Raw genomic sequence first — 17,334 nt, 5'->3', positions numbered from 1 at the left:
CCTGCGAAAGATGGTCTCTGCAGTATGAGGATTAACTCAGCACAGGCATCCTCACAGCTGTTCCTTCAGTTCTCTCCCCAGAGCCACCAACCCCAGAATTCCCTCAGGTTCTCTAGAACACTTTGCCCTCCCTCTGATAGGCCCAGGGTAAATGGCTGCAAACAGTTTTGTGTGTGGGCCTTTTAAGAGACTGTCTGCATCTCCAGCAGTCTCATTCTGGCAGAGAGAAACCCTGCTGCTTTTCACAGCTGTATGTTTTCTGGGTTCCTTTCTGGTTCTGTTGCTAGGGGCTGGGGAGCCCAGCTTGGAGAAGCCCCCTCAGCCGCTGAAGTACCACTCTGGAACTTCAGCTGCTGCCTGTGGGAGCCCACCCAGCCCTCTGGTGCCTCTTCCACACTCCCTACCAGTCTCATTGTGGTGAAATGGTTTCCTCTGTCTGTCTGTGGTTATAAGGCTTCTCTCCAGATTTGTTCTGGGAATTGGAAGTTAGTGTAGCTTCCACCTACTACTCCACCATCTTGGATCCTTCTCCATGAACAGTGACTTTTACTAGTGTATACTTATTCCTCTTTGGTCTCCACTTTTGCTTTTTCAGTTTGTGATCACCTTCACTATGTCCAAAATGGAACTCTCCATTCTCTCCCATATTTGCTTGGAACACCCACTCACATAGCCAGAGAGCTGGGGAGCAGTCACTTTACCCCTCACTGCACATGCACGCAGCTTGCACATCCTAGAGACTGGGCTTCTGGGTTGCTCTGGAACCCTCTTCTCACTCCCGATGCGGGCTGGTCTCGACTCACAGAAGACTGCTCTTCTCCACACCTCTGCTGTCTGCCTGCTTTCATCTGTTTTCCACACAGCCTCTCCTTCATTGTCAATGATTTTTTTTTCAGATATAGAAAATGTTGGAAAATAAAGAGAAAAGTTGAAATAAGAAAATGCATATCACTCACTCATAATCCTTTCATTAATCATAACTCACACTGTTCCCGTGTCTGGCAGGGATAGGGTTTTGCAGAGACTTGCTATTAACATACACCTTTTTTCAAAATTACTGATCACACTAATTAATATATACAGGTTTATATATTTTCCCATAACACTAAAAATTCTCTGAAACATCTTTTTATGCTTTGTAATAATTTTATTATATTCCAAATCTGTTTAGCTATTTTTGTTAGAAATTTAGATTATTTCCAATTAGAGTTTATTTACCAAATGCGTGTCCAATCATGTTCCTCCCTATTTAAAAAAGGTGACACCAGTTCCTAACAGGACAGAGCCCAAGTTTTCACATTGCTATGAGACCCTTCACCGCCTCCCTCACCTTCACCCCATCCGCTTCCCACCTGCACCCCTACACCCCCCCCTGTGAAGCTTTGACTTACCAGTACTCCCTTCTCCTCCCATTCCCTTTCTGCTCCTGTTTTTCAAGACCCACCTCAAACTTAATCCCCTCTCTGGTCTTCCCCAACCTACTTCACTCAGAATAAGTTTTTTCATTTCCTGCAATATTGCGTAGCATTTTGGAGATATGACTGTTATTGAACTTTTCCCCGATTATTTCCCTGTTTAAAAATATAATAGTAATACATGTTCATTATCTCATATTAAAGATATACATTTTTTGCAGATAGAGTGAAAAGCAGTTTATTTCCACCCCTTGATCCTACTCCTTTCCCAGAAGTAACTACTGTTAGCAGGATTTTATTGTGGTTTTGTTTATTTGACTTCCCTTCCAGATCATAAGCACCCCAGGCCAGGGTTCTTTGTGTCCAAGTGTCTCACAGGATGCTGGGCACACAACGGGCCCAGGGCCTGAGGGACCAAATGCCTTGAGAGCAGCAGAGCTTAGGTGAGAAGACACCATGTGCCTCTGCAGTCAGGTAACCTTGCTGCTTTCTGTCTCTCCACTGGTGCCATTTCCAAGGATGTATGAGCAGCTCCCAGAGGTACAGAAAAAGAGAGAAGAGGAGAAGAGGAGACTGGAACATAAGTCATATCGTTTGCGAGCCCAGCTGTATAAAAAGGTCAGTCAGTCCTAGAGCGGGATTGGTAGGGTTTATCAGAAGGAAAAGAAATTGAGAGAAACACATCTAACCTGTTTGAATTGACTGCATTTGGGGAGTGAGCTTAAGTTCGTAATGCATCCTATACCACTGCTGATATTTAGAAGATAAAAGCACCTATGACTAGATTTCAAATCTAAAAATGAAAATGAAAATCTAGAAAAGAAACCTTCCAGGCATACATTTGGAAAGAAACCAGATTTCATCTTTGGGAGTCAATTTAGATATGTCATGGAAGAAATGGTGGGTTTTTAGAGAGAAGGGAAGGGAGGGAGGAAGAGAGGGAGAGAAAGATCTGTGTGTGGTTGCCTGTCACGCACCCCCTGACCAGGGACCTGGCCTGCAACCCAGGCCTGTGCCTGGGAATTGAACCAGCAATGCTTTGGTTCACAGTCCACTGAGCCACATCAGCCAGTGCGAATTGTTGGGTTTTTATTCCAAAGTCCCAGATGGTAGTTTTATCGTCTAGAACTTTTACCATAAACTGGAAAAAGTCCCAGTGCAGCTTAAGTGTTGGTGGCTTGGGGAGCCAGAGCCTCGAGGCCACACCACTTCCTGCGCACGCCCAGCACACTCAGTAGTGCTGCGGATCCTGGAACTGCACGGGCCAGGGGACTTGCTAGCAGTTATTCCTTGAGAAACAAAATGGGCTTCTGTGCCTGGAGGGCCATAGCCTTCACTGTCCTGGTTTCTTCCCAGACCTACGTGGGATTGGGGAACTGCTTCTGAGGCACACCCCAAAGCTCGGGCCGGGCCCCTCAAGTGGGCAGACCCCAGGCACTGTGTCGGCGTCGCTTAGTGCTTGTGTGTTTGTGAACTGATGGATGCATCAGTCTATCGGGATTATAGAGTGTCTGTATCTATAGAGCAATAATAGATATTGATTATAGACCATGTTTTCTAAATACTTTAGAAACTATTTTTTCGATAATCACCATAGTTTCTGTAGTTGGGGAGGATAAACAAGGTTTGGGTAGAACCAGCTGGCTCAGCGACATGTCTGAGGTGAGGAGTGTCCGTCTGCCTCTGACCACAGGAGTCGTTAACTTCTTTCCTGCCTGTGTTTTCTTCCACAGAAAGTGACCAACCAACTCTTGGGAAGAAAAGTTCCCTGGGACTGACATAAAGTTATTTTCTTCAGAGCCTTGGAATTTTATTTTATCAACTCAAAGCACATTCCTTACTTTTTATGAGTCTGGTTTAATAAAACGAACTCCTTGTCCATGTGTAACTTAGTGACCTTTTAGTCTGCGGCAGAGTGGTGATTATTAATGGTTGGGAGCAGTACTCTCTCTACAGTGGCCTTGTCCACAGGGATGTTTGTTATAACGATATTATCTCTTAATTTCAGCCAAGAGTTACTCCCTTTTTGTCTGTTTTTATACTTTTAGAAAATAAATAACTTCTTATTGACTCATCATAAAGCAATCACAGAGGGTCACTTCTTTCCCTTCTAGAGATGTGCAGGGGACTGTGCAGTGTCTCCCCTGAAGCATGCTAGGAGCCCGTCTAAAAGTTCGGTCAAGCCCTGGCCAGGTAGCTCAGTTGGTTAGAGCATCGTCGTGATACACACCAAGGTTGTGGGTTCCATCTCCAGGCAGGGCAAATACAAGAGTCAACCAATGAATGCATCAATAAGGGGAACAACAAATTCCTCGCCCCCCTCAAATCAATGTTAAAAGATAAGTGAAAGGATCAGTCAAGGGAAATGGGCTGTGAGAGTGAAATGTGGCCTTTTTTAGAACACACAGCTTGGTGTGGCAAGAGCCCTATCATGGGCTTTGCGGAGAGACTGTCGAGTTAGGGTTCTCCCTGGGCACACCCAAAGACTCTCAGCAGACACAGGCATCGGTGTCTGGTGCCTCCCTTTAGTCTCATCGAACTGCCCCAGAAGCTGACATTGTAGGCTGCGAAGAAAGGCAGCCATTGGTGAATTTTCCTCCACTCACCATCTTGTTTGCAGGATTGGAGCTTCAAACCATTTATCATCTCACATAGAACCAGTGTTTATGATCTGGAAAACCACTTCTGAAAAGCAGGGGTTAATATATATAATAATGCACATAAAGCTCTTAGTGTTGTGACCTGGAATTACAACTAAGGTCTAATGTTGAGCCAGGAAAGGTGCTCAGAAGCCTTCTTTGAAGTTCAGTGAAGCTCCAGCAGGGCAGCAGGGGCCAGTTGCCTCCTCAGCTGGCTTCCTGAGAGGATCCATCAAAGAGAAGGCCCCTGCCACCAAGCACAGCTCCAACACTTTGAAATGGCGCCACCTGAGCTCCCACCCTAAATCGGAAGGAAGATGTGAAGAAGGCAGGGGAATTAACTACTTCATGTCAGTTTACCTGTAAATTAAGAGCATAAATATGTCTATACCTCCTTTTAGCTCTCAGATGCGGTGACTATACATGTATTATGGGAAGTCATTACTCAGAATACAGACAAAGTGATAACTGGAAACCTGGGTCTGCAAGGGAACTGACAGGTTGGAGTCCTCTTAGGAATGATGAGTGTGATTCTCTACACCTGTGCTGTGTCATCCAGTCACCTTCCCAGAGTTTCTAGGTTCAGGGTCTGGGAAGCCATGGTTCTACCCCAGCCAGAGCATGCCTTGGGAATGCTATCACAGGGGGCCTGGGGAAGATCATTTAAACAGGAGATACACAGACTTGCTTTCACCTTGTACCAGTACTGCCCCAGGCACGCAAGGTGCCAAGTCAAAGCACAGCATGGGGGAGGGGTGCTGAGAGTTCTCACAGTGCGGTTTTCCTCCGCTGGTTGCTTCTTTCAGAATCTAAGCACTGGCCTCAGATCTCTCCCAGAATCTGTTCTGCCCCCCAGAGCTCAGGATGGTTTCCCCGCTGTGCCTGCAGTGGTTCCTGCTGAGCACCTGGCAAACGCCACAAAGTCATCACCTTGTGCTGTCACTCCTGTGGCTAGGAGGCTGCTCCGCCCCCACATGCTACCAGCCCCCCACCCCCAACAACCACTCCAGGATTTGCTCTGAAAGGGCCTTTTCCAGTGCCTGTGGAGAGCTTGAGACTTGTTTTGTTTTTCACTCTTGTACTGATGTAGGAAGCCCAGGCCTAGGCTGAACCTTTGCTGCAGGTTCTACTCTTGAATTGCTTCTTCCTGTACCTAGTCCACACCAAACCTGAGAACTGCCCTCTTTTCTCCTGGAGGTAAGTTCATGCCTCCTCAACCACTCTTCTTCCCTGAGGGCAGCTTCTGTTCCTGCACCTCCCCCATAAAGACCTCCAGTGACTATCCACAGGTGTGGGCCGAGTGTTTTATCTCCATCCACAGGAAAAGGCGGAGTGTGTTATCTATACATCATGGTGCATTTTATGTCCCAATGACTGTACTGCACAGTCCTTAGAAAATTAGGCCAAGCTAAACTGTTGACATGGCCTTTATCTTTACCTGTTTGGGAGTTGGGTGATTTTAAACTGCAGAGTTTTATTTTGACTGGCTGTGAACCCTTGCTTATAGCCCTTTACCAGTATCTCCCTAAATACTCATGAATTCTGGTGAGGCTGAATAATAGCAATACTAATTTTAGTGGCCTCTAGGGGGCACTCTTGGCTCATCTCTCAGCTTCCCCACCATCAAAACTCAAAGATCCTGATGTAAGGAAACTCCACTTCCTCCTGTAACAGGAAGGGTATAGGCTGGGAGGCCCCAGGGCCCCCCCATAGGGGGGATTTGTAATGGGGTCCAGAACTTGAGGTGTGTGGGAATATAGGATATCCTCCATAGGCCTGGTTGGGAGGCGGGGGACTGGAAAACAGGGCCATTGAAAGTAATTTTACGTATCAACAGCAGGCTAGCTAGGGAGATGGTCATGACCTTGACCCATGATATAGCTGGGAGGCAGCTCCCTGGTTAGAGCACCCAATGAGAGTTTGGAGTGGTTCGCTCCACACCATGGGGCCACACCTGCCCTGACTAGCTCTGGCAGCCAAGAAAGGCAGGAAATACAGGATGCCAGCAGGTGTAGCCAATTGTGGGAGAAGTCAGAAGTGGGGTTATGGGGGATGTTCCAGGTTGGGATTTAAACTAAAGGGTGCCAGGTGAGAGGAGAGACAATGCAGGACAATTCGAGAAGACAATGGGAGACTGTGTGGTAAGGAAAGGGGCGAAAGGACTCTCCCTGGTGGGCCACAGGAGGTGCCATGGGTTTTGGATTAAGAACTGGGGATTGTGAAGACAGAGCTGGTGGTACCCGAGACTGCAGAAGACCTGCCTGGCTGAGCACAGATTCCCAGGAGGAACCAGGAGTCTAGCCAAGCCACGGACTTCTATTTCTTTTTCCTGAGATACAGTACCCTGCCACGTCCACAGTTGGATCCCTTCCTTGACAAAGTCAGGAGGGGGGGGTCCAAGACTTCAAAGAAGCATTTTCCAACCTGGTGGACGTGGCATGGAGGGCCCTGCTATACCCATTGTGGTTGTTCTTGCTTTGGGGATTTTGACCTCTTCCGCCCTGATTATTTTGAATACCACTGCTGTGATCCAAATAGTCATGCTTGTGAACAAGCAGGTCTTTCCCTGTTCACTGAACTAAGTAATAATATTTCAGAAAGTACATCAACTCTGTTCACTAAACAAAGTAATAATACTTTAGAAAGTACATTGAGTGATGTGACTCCAGATGATTTAGAGTTCTTGGAACAAAGAAAGTAACCATAGTAACACACCAGAAGAAATCAGGAAGCAGAATATGAGTATTGGAGAATTAATAGAAAAGTTAGAAAAAAAATCACCCTTGAAAGCCCCCTACTACGACAAGATAGCCCCATGAGACAAAGGATTCTCCCAAAACCTACAAAAACACCGAGAAAAATCCCACCTACTATTAAAACTCCATAGAGACCTGCTTATTTTATTAAGGCCAGACCTTGGTATCCCTCTAAGGGACAGCGAAGTCTCCAGCCTGTCCCAACGCCACCTAAACCTACACTTCCTTATTATGGAGTCTGGGATGAGGACGGAGTTAAATGGGTTTCTAAAAACAGTAAAAATATAACGGCAAGAAGCCTACCCTTCTTAGAGAGACTTGCAAGAAGTGATAGCACACCACAAAAATGCATGACAGCACAAAGAAAACTAGAAGTTAGAAAAAGCCTCATAAGATATTTTTCCGGGCCATGTTACCTTACATACTGGCCCGAGAAGAGAGAACAAACATTAAAAGAAAAAAGAATTAGAACCCCTAACAAAAGAGGAAATAAGGAAGGGCATAGACAAGTACACAAGTCAACCAGGAGGGCATGTTTACCCCCCGGAGTCAATTTTAGACATATCTAAAACGCAGAATAAGAATAGGCCCCCTGCAACAGCCTAACCAAGGCAGACAGCCAAGTTCCTGTTCAGACCAAGAAGCATAGCAACAGTAACTGCAAAAGCCAACGAATCCGAAATCACTTGCCAGCTGAAATCACTTGCCAGCTAGAATAGTATAAAAGCTTCAGCCTTACTTTCAATAAAGGTCTTCAGAGCATCACCTGCCTTGAGCTGCGTAGTTGCCTGATTTCCGCGCCGACTCCTACCTTCACCTCGAGGGGACCCTTAGACCCGCTGCGGCCGGCCCACAGCAGTACCCCTGACTGGCCTGGTTGGGCAAAGGGGGGAAGGCAAGAACTGTTTGTGGGTGTGGGTGTTTTAAAGGGACTTGGGTGATTTTTCCGCCATTACTCTAAACCTGTATAACTTTCGAATAAACAGTTCCTTTCTTTTTTACCAAACTGGCATTGAGAGCCATAGTTCCTACCTGGCAGTAGGCAAGACCTAGTACAGTAAGACCCCGGAGCAGGGGGCTCATTTCAATAACAATATCTGGGCCCCCCATGGGTTCCTTTTGGTAATGTTGCAGGAAAATTAAGCAACCGGATACCGAGGGTTTCTGGAGTACGAGGTTTTATTAACGTGCACGGGCCTAAAAAAGTCAGTCTCCAAATTCTGAGCCCCGAACAAAGGATTCTTGGGGTTTATATAGCCTTCGGAGTAGTAAAGCAAGATACAGAAGCAGAAATGCGGAAGTTAGTCCTAGCTGCGTGGTGAAAGTAAAGTACAAAGGCTAAATTCAAAGGTCAGTTTTTTAACAGCAGGGGTGTTAATTTCAGTCCTAGCTAATGCACCATTGTTTATTTATCCCAGACAGCCCCATCATTCTCCCCAAGATGCCTGGGGCCTGGGCAAATAAAGGTTAAACAAAGGTTCTTCAAAGCTTCCTATATCATTCCCCCCTTTTATGCTAAACAGCACTAGTACTTGTTTAAGCATAACGATATTCTTTTTGTAGGAATAAACAAGTCCCCCCTTTTCCTGGATTCAGAGCATTGATGAGGTTTCTTTTCCAAGCTCTCATACAGCCCCCCTCACAGGGGCTCAGTCCTTAGTTATATCTTGGGTAAGTGACTTTATCCCCTAGTTCCAAGCCTGGCCACACTACCTAACATATTTACGAAACCAGTTAAAGTCCACAGATATGTCAAACAATCATTCTAACGGTCAGCTGCAAAACTGTTGTCATGCAAAACAGCTCTCAACGGCCCCACTCTATTCGTCCCTTCCCCCTGGGGGCTGAGGATATCTCAATATTTCTTGGACACCCTGAACTTTGGACTTTTCCTAAATCCTTTCCGGGGGCCCTCCTTGGGCTGCAGCCTGTGTCAATATTCTTCCTTTCAGATTTATATCTACTTTATAATTTTATAAAGGAAAATGGACAAAGGTCTTCTTGTAACTGCTTCAAGCTGGAAATGGACGTTGTCCTACCTACCCTTGGGTCAGGGGTGCCCTGAAAAGCTAGGGGTGCAGCACGGAGAGAGCCCTTCCTGTAAGAGGAAAGACCTCACAGGGTCCTTGTCAGTTGGCTGTCACCTGGACGTCGCAGGCTTGGTGTCCAAAGGCTGGCATTACTGGACAATTGGCATCCTGGTCAGGTTGTATTCTGGAGGCAACAGATCAGGCAAGAAATTGGAAGTACAATTAAATTATGACTATTAAATGACAAAGGCAGGGACTTCAGTAAAGAATGGCTTATCTGGAGGAAGGTGTACAAGGCATGCTACACCTATCTCAGACTTTTGTGGCTTACTATACTTTACTCAGGCTGAGGGGAATACATTAGGATTTCCCTCCTTCTAGATTTCTGAGCCCTTTCTGTCCAACCTATCAAGGCAGAAAAGAGAAAATCAGTTCTAAAGTGAAGCCTATAGACTGCCCTCTTTTTTTTTTTTTTTAAGATTTTATTCATTTATCTTTAGAGGGGAAGGGAGGAAGGAGGGAGAGAAACATCAATGTTTGGTTGCCTTTTGTGTGTCCCCTGCTGGGAACTGGCCTGCAACCCAGGCATGTGCCCTGACTGGGAATCGAACCGCGATCATGTGGTTCACAGGCCCACGCTCAATCCACTGAGCTACACCAGCCAGGTGCCCTAACTCTTTATCTAAGTTGATAAAGTTACATAGTTCAATCAAACTGTTGAGTCTTAGGGGGCGAGGACAAAAATGGGCTCCTTAAGTGAGGCCTATATTGTAACTAATTATTCATAGGCATAGGCAGGTTATAGGCATACGCCCTATGAAAACAGAAGAATATACAGGTTAATTTACACAATAATCCCCAAACTAGTCTCTGTGCCTATGAGACTGTCTTTTGGGGTGACATTCCATTGTAAAGTCCTTCTTGTAGTGGCAATTTGACAGGTCCTTTGCACTTGTAAATTGTATATCCTCAGTGACATCACAAACCTGGTTTCAACTCTTAAATGAAAATAAACTTTTAAGACAGTTAGCTGCGCCATTCTGATTTCCGATACTGAATATAGTGATTTTTCCTTGAACTACAATTTTTCTCCTTAAGATCATCCTCACTGTTATTACAGGGACTACTTTGGGTCTTGCTTTTGATTTTGACTGTTCATTTGCATCAACACACCAAGAGCAGCCTGGATCACTTCTGATCTTTAAGTATGTTTTGCTGGAACTCACACAGGGAACTTTCAGATTGACTTCTCAGTCCGCCCCTCAGGGCACAGAAGCAGAGCCACACATCTGCCATCTGGCTTTGCCTGTACCAGTCATTTCACTCAAATCCTTGAGCCTCTATTGTACTTACAGGTTCCTTTTTAGCCATCTTTCAGGAAAGCAACCTTCGTTCCTTCCTTGGAAAGGCTAGCTGGAACTACACAACTAATCAAAGTACCAGGCTTTTCTTGTGGGCTTTTGCTTGCTTCACAGGTCAACCCCAGTTTCTCTGAGCTTTCTGGTAATGACCAGAACCTATATATGCCTCCTTCAGGCATGACATTCCAGTCAAAGTCCTGGTTAACAAGTCACTATTAATGACTGGTCTTATTGGATTTATGCAAAGAAACCTATGTCATCATTACTTACTATTTCAGAGTGCCAAATTCTGGAGGGATCAGGTAGGGAGAAAAATACAAAGCGTGATGGAAAATCCTTTTCCTTCTGATACTTACTAAGATTGTATCTCCATGCCTTATACCTTCTATTACTAACTCTACATAATTTCTTTCCAAAACTTTCACATCTCCATTTATTTTTATAGCTTCCTACAGACTTTCTGCAATATTCACAAACCTTCTATAGCCTTTTTACCCATCTAGATTTATCCATAATTCACTTTAATCCCTGTTCTTTTCCCACACTGGGAAGGACTCTACTTAAACTCAGTATCTGGCAGCTAAAAGTCCCTAGCACTATAGGCATCTTCTACTAAAAGTCCCTAGATTTGCAGGGACATTTTTCACCTTTCTGAAGCTTAGACCTTGCAAACACCCTATAAATCAGATGGTCACTCTTGGACCTCAGTTCATGACCTTCAAAACTAGAGCTATTCCTATCAGAACCAGTTACACAGAGAACCTGACTGCTGCAGTGTCCACACAGCAGCAGCATACAGCTCATAATCTGAAAAGAAGCCTTAGCCAGTTCTAAGATGGTGACGCCCATGAGCTCTGTCCTTCAGGTGGGGCACTCACATGGCTCATCTATTTTACCTAAAATAGCAGTACCCTGACTCTGGTTCTGCCTACCTGCAAAGGTCCTAGGACTCCGGTTTCAGGAACCCTGGAAGCCCCCAAGGCCCCTTTCTACTTGTGGGTGCAGAGGCACCTCAAAACTACCCTCCACCCATTGGGGTGGTTTACTGAGGCTGCAGTCACCAGTGGAGGCGGGGCAGAGGTCCTGCCGGCCTCTGAAGGTGGGGGCAAGGAAGCCTCTGCTAACTCTTGGTTCGGTGGGTGAGTTGAGCCCACTTGCAGAGGCTGCAAATTCCTGGTGGAGACTTCTCCCACCTGCAGGGCAAGAGAGCTATAGTGGGCCTCACTTCTCTAGAGGGCAGTGTCACTACTGGAGCTCCTGCTGTCTGAGGTCCCCCCCATCCACTCTGGGGATGGGGCGAGGCCCCCCCTTTCAGACCTAATTAACCCTTCTTGGGCCGCAAAGATCAAAGAGTAGATAACATTTCAGAGATCTGAGGGAATGTCTGTCCGGAAGAGAGTTGCAGAAACTCTGGGAGACACACCTATCCTCCTCGGACCCTTATCATATCAATGAAAGCACTCCTAGCAGAGCAGATTTCACAGGTTTATCAGCAAGTCTTTGTGAGGCCAGATTTTCCGCAGTACACACTCCAGCAAGGCATGGGGCTGCACCTCTCCCCAGCAGGCATTCAGGCCTTTGCTACTAGAGACAAGCTTTGTCTCCTGCAGCTGGCATTCCAGAGGTTGTCTCTCGCCCTTAGCCCCAAGGGGTAGAGGTACAATTCCTAAAATCAGGCAGAGCGGTCAGCAATATCTCTCTATTCTTGTTTATAAAATTAAATCAAAATAGGCCTGTGAAATCTGCTATTTGCTATTCTCGAATGCAATTATAAGAAACAACTTCTATATATATATATCATAGAGTACAAACAAGAATTAAAACAGGCATTCCGGGTTGTTATAACTCAAATTCCTAAATTCAGTCAGTTGAAAAATGATATAAACGCATGGGAAAGACAAAAGTAACAGGTCTGGTTACATTTCAATTTTGGGAAGAATTAGCACAGACTTTACAAAGTTACTTTAAAGATATGCAGCAAGGGCTAGTATCTGAACTCAGGGTGAGACAGTTCAGCATGAAGAATCTGACAAAAACTCCTGCTTGGTTAAGTGTTAAATGTCCTGCAGCATTAATTTAGTCCCTTTAAGTTGGTAGGAAAAGTCTCTCTTAGGTGACCACTCCAGGGGTGTTGGTCGTAATTCCACACAGCTTAGAGAAATCTGGACCAGGAGACTTTAATGTGTGGAGGTCCATCACCTGTTGGGGAAGCCTTTTCTGTGATATGGCTTCACTCCCATCACCTGCAGTTCTAAAGGTCATTCTGAAAAGCAAACAGCATACCCTCTTCTCCAAGTTAAGAGTTAAAATGGCCAATAACATTAAATTTGGGGGAGGGGGGGAGAAGGCTCAAGACTTTTAAAAGTATGATGAGCCCGTTTTACAATTGCCAGACCAGTTGGATTGTAAGGTCTTCATTGGCAATATCTTAGAACTAAAAATTCCTCACACCGCAAGACCCGGTGCTTGGAAAACCAGCTTCAATGCTACCAGCCCAGCCTGCTCGCTGAAATCTTACCTGTTGCTAGGAAACAGCTAGCGCGGCCTACCGTGGCTGCCCGTGCTGCCCAGTGCGGCGCATGCTGGGTCGGTCAGCGTTGGAAACCTCTGTGACTCTACTCCTCCTCTTTCTCTGGGCCTGGCAGCGTGAGCAGCCGGGGTGCACTGCGGTCAGTCCGCCCTGCCCCCAGCCGCGCCCGGCCCCTGGCTCCTGCCCGCCGACCCTGTCTTCGGGGCTCTTACCGATCTGGCGCCCCTGGTCTCAGGTCAGGTCGTAGTCCAAAACCCTCGCTTCCCGTCTGGAGTGTGGGCCGAGGGCCGTGGGCCCCACCTGGACAGGGTCTGAGAGATCTCAGGGCACGGGCACTGAAAGAAATGGGGATTTCTCCAGTTGGAACTCCGGCCACCGCTCGCCTATCCAGCCGGCGGCAAGTTGGCCCGAATTTATGAAAAGTCTCTTCCCGCCGGAGACAAGATGGCGGCGCCTCCTGCCGGAGACAAAATGGCGACGTTTCCCCCGCTGCTGAAAATCAGAAGAAATTTTTCAAAATGCAATCAAGTGGGGACCTGGGTAACAATTCCTGCTGTCCCATTTTGATTTCAAAAGAAATGATTTCCCACAAACAGACAATAACACAGACAGACAGCCACACACACACAACACAATCCTACGGATACACGAGCCATCCAAGGCGCCTGGCATGCAAGCGGCACATCAGACAATTCGTGCTCCCACGAAAGCGCAGCGCAAACCCTAACGTGACTGGTCACTTTCCAGATTACTGAAACCAGACTTCAGGGGCGGCGTCCTGCCTCTGAAAGTCTCTGGGTGGGCTACTTACAGCGTCCCGCCTACCACCACGGGGCTAATTGCTCCGGAGCCCAGAAACTGAAAGAGGGTCCTCCCCAGATACTTACTTAGCTCGAGCTACCTGTCTGGTCTCCGAACCGAAACTCCGCCGAGGGAGATCTCGCTGGGGCCTCCAAATGTTATATCCACCGGACGCAAAATAATTTTCGAAGACCTTTCAGGGTTTTGATCTTATTTTATTGGCCAAGCTTAAACTGCGCAGGGGCGAACTCTCCGGGTGTCCAGAGACATGGTGCCCAAAAGGGCTGCAGATGAGAGACGCAGAGCACTTACAGCTAAGTCCTTATATAGGGACGAGCAAGCAAGCATTGAACAGAAGCAGACTGTGGTAGTTAGCTGTTTGCTGACAGAGACCACTCGGGAACAGGGTGGGGTTTCAAAATTCAAAACTAAACAGATTACAATCAGCCTGTTTTGCTGTGGTCAGGCTATGTTCTCAATTTCCCAGATCTCAACACTATGAGGCAGGTGACAGGTTTTTCTCTGGCCACTCTGCCCCAAACCTGGTTTCTGGTAGTCACTCTAAGGAGTCTCAGTGTCCTTGGCAGGACTGAAAACAGCTCCATGCCAGCCGGTCCTAAATCTAGTCCTCAGAAAACATGCAGCCTCTCCCAGCAAACTTGGGAGTGCAGGCCAACCCCAAGGCCATACCCAAGCAAGGCCCATGCTCGCCCTCTAGATCCACTGAGCCTCTCCAACTGCAGGGAGTGCATATCAAGCTCTCCAAGTGGTGAAGGCCTGCCACAGTCTGGAAACCATGCACCTGCGTTGTGATTCCTTCTTCCTTTCTGAACTGGCCCTGGCCCTATGGTAAGTGAATTAGCACAGATTCACCCAACCTTGTATTTTTCTGTAGAGCCTAAGGAAAGGCAAAAGCGCAGTCCATACTCCTCCTAGATTTTCTAGGAGAAAGGTGGCAGCCTATAGCCTGGATTTGAGTTTGGTACTCTGAGTAGTGTCCACACTAGGGCTGCCAAATACAACAAATAGAATACAGGAATCTCAATTTAATTTGAATTTTAGATGAACAATTTTTTTAGTGTAGTCTGTGCCATGCTGTAGCTGAGACATACTTATACTAAATAATACCCATTGTTTATGTGAAATTCAAACTTTTTGGGGCATCTTGTATTATCTGGCAACCCCTGTCCACAAGTATTATAGGGCAGCCTGGAAGTGGGCGCCAGCAGCAACAGGACACAGGCAGGGGCAGCAGCAGGAGGAAACCTTTCCATTGCTGTGCGGGTTAGAGAAATACTGCTCATGAGAGAGGAGAGGGATTTTGAATCTGCCTCCAGTCATGCAGGAGACTCTGGAGAGCCAGCTTTGAAGAGCATAGAAGATCTATTGAAGGTCCTTAGGACAACAGCCTCCCTACTGTTCAGAGAGAACTGGAGGGCAGAAGGTCAGCCTTATGTAAGGACTGGCCCTGTCAGCATGACAAAGCAAAACTCACTGTCATAAAACCAATTTCTCATTAAGAAAGCAAATAAAGTGGACAAAAATCCAATGACATAAAAGTTTAGGAACAGTCATCTAGAGTGAAAGGCAAAAAAGAAACACAGAAAAACAAATACTGTGTGATTCCATTTATATGAGGTACCTAGAGTAGGCAAATTCATAGAGACAGAAAGTAGAATGGCAGCTATTCGGGACTCAGGCAGGAGGGAACAAGGAGTTATTATTTACTGGGTACACAGTTTCTGTTTGGAATGATGAAAATGTTCTGGAGATGGATATTGGTGATAGTTATACAACAATGTGACTGTATTAGTGCCACTAAAGTGTACAATTAAAAATGGTTAAAATGGCCCTGGCTGGTGTAGCTCAGTGGATTGGGGGCCGGCCTATGAACAAAAGGGTCACCAGTTCTATTCCCAGTCAGGGCAGATGCCTGGGTTGCAGGCCAGGTGCCCAGTGGGGAGCGTGCTAGAAGCAACCACACACTGATGTTTCTCTCCTTCTCTTCTCCCTCCCTTCCCCTATCTAAAAATAAATTTTAAATATCTTCTTTAAATCAGTGGTTAAAATGCTGCCCTGTCCAGTGTGGCTCAGTTGGTTGGGTGTGCCCCACAAAGCACAGGGTGGCCAGTTGGATTCCCAGGCAGGGCACGTGCCTCGGTGTCGGTTCAGTACTTGGTTGGGGTGCATATGAGAAGCAACCAGTCGGTGTTTCTCTTTCACATTTATGTTTCTCTGCCTCTCTCCTTCCCTTCCCTTCTCTCTAAACATAAAATAAATAAAATATTTTAAAATGGTTAAAATGCCAACTTTTGTTTTTGTATATTTCCAGAATATATTTTCCACGGTAAAACACATATTTTGGAAAAATTTACATTGTGGGGAAAATGTATATTTTCCAGAATAAAAATATAAATAAAATACGATGAAAGGAATTATAACTTACAAGAAAGAAAAACCACAAACATTAGTAAATCTGTAGATTAAATCTCTCAGAACAATTAAAATATTAAAAATAAAAAATATATATATCTCAGAATTTAAAAGCCTACATTAAAATATTTAAAATGTCAACAGAGGTTTTAAAATTTAAAAGATGTGGAAATCCTAGCCACAGCAATCAGGAAAGAAGAAGTAAAGGCCTTCAGATTGGGAAGGACAAACGAGACTGTCATTATTTGCAGATGACATGATACCACATGTAGAGAACCCTAGAGACTCCACAAAACGCTACTAGAACTGATATATGAATTCAGTAAAGTAGCAGGATACAAAATAAATATTCAGAAGTCAGTTGCATTTTTATACAATAATAATGAAGAAAGAGAAACAGAAAATAATCCCATTTACAACTGCGTGAAAAAATATAAAATACTCAGGAATAAATTTAACCAGGGAAGTAAAAGATCTGTATTCAGAAAATTATTAAACGTTGACTTCTGGCCAAGATGGAGGCGTAGGTAGACATACTGTGCCTCCTTCCACAACCAAAATATGGACAAAAACAATTGAGAAACAAAATAACAACCAGAACTGACAGAAAATTGAACTGTATGGAAGTCGGACAACCAAGGAGATAAAATAGACACATTCATTCAGACAGGTAAGCAGGGCGGAGTCAGGCAGCCCAGTGGAGAGGGGCCCTGGCACAAAAAGTGGTGGCGCCGGGCACGAAAGCAGACCCCAGGTGCAGGGTGGCAACGGGCAGACCCAGCAAGGCAGCAATTGTGAAGCGAGGCACTGTGTACAAGACGGCCGACCAAGCCGTGCGTAGATAAAGCAGGTGAAATTGGGGAGCAAGACAGACCATGCAACCCAGGACCCCAGTGCAGGGAAATAAAGCCTCAAAACACCGATTGAAAACACCTGTGGGGGGCCAGGGGGAGTCACCGCTTAGCGGGCACAGTCTGTGTTTTGGGCGTTGAAAAGTTCTGCATAGAGATAGTGGCGATGTGTAGACAACATCGTCAATGTAGTTAATGCTACTAATATGTACATTAAAAGTTGTTAAACGATACATTTTGTGTATATGAAAAGAATACGAGAAAGAGAGGATGAAGCGAAAGAAGAGCAGGCTGGGGGCGCACAGCTGGAGGCCCTGCCTGAATGAACCCAGTAGTGACCTGAGCACAGCAGGGGAAAAAATTAAGTCTAGTTTAAACTATGTACTGTTATATAAAAGAAACCTTTGTGTCTTTACATTTTAACCAAGTTCAGAATAAAACCTCAACCTTCAGACTGAGCAAATTACTTATTAGCTGAAGAAAGGTGAAGGTGTTGTAGGCAACAGATGAGTCAATGC

At 45.8% G+C, this 17,334-nt stretch overlaps 1 protein-coding gene across 1 annotated transcript in view; it reads left to right on the top strand.

Annotated features, from left to right (window-relative positions):
- Positions 1-3,496, top strand: part of ALMS1 (ALMS1 centrosome and basal body associated protein) — a 212,170-nt gene extending 208,674 nt beyond the window's left edge. Inside the window, exons 25-26 of the mRNA XM_053663400.1 lie at positions 1,934-2,033; positions 3,149-3,496. Of these exons, the coding sequence (XP_053519375.1) occupies positions 1,934-2,033; positions 3,149-3,193 (145 nt within the window). The 3' untranslated portion in view covers positions 3,194-3,496. The remainder of the gene's footprint in view (positions 1-1,933; positions 2,034-3,148) is intronic.
- Positions 3,497-17,334: the final 13,838 nt, after the last annotated feature.

Source organism: Artibeus jamaicensis, unplaced genomic scaffold (assembly GCF_021234435.1).
Source record: "Artibeus jamaicensis isolate MK-2021 breed Jamaican fruit bat unplaced genomic scaffold, CSHL_Jam_final contig_3174, whole genome shotgun sequence".
NCBI classification, from domain to species: Eukaryota; Metazoa; Chordata; class Mammalia; order Chiroptera; family Phyllostomidae; genus Artibeus; species Artibeus jamaicensis.
This window is presented reverse-complemented; position numbering and strand designations above follow the sequence as displayed.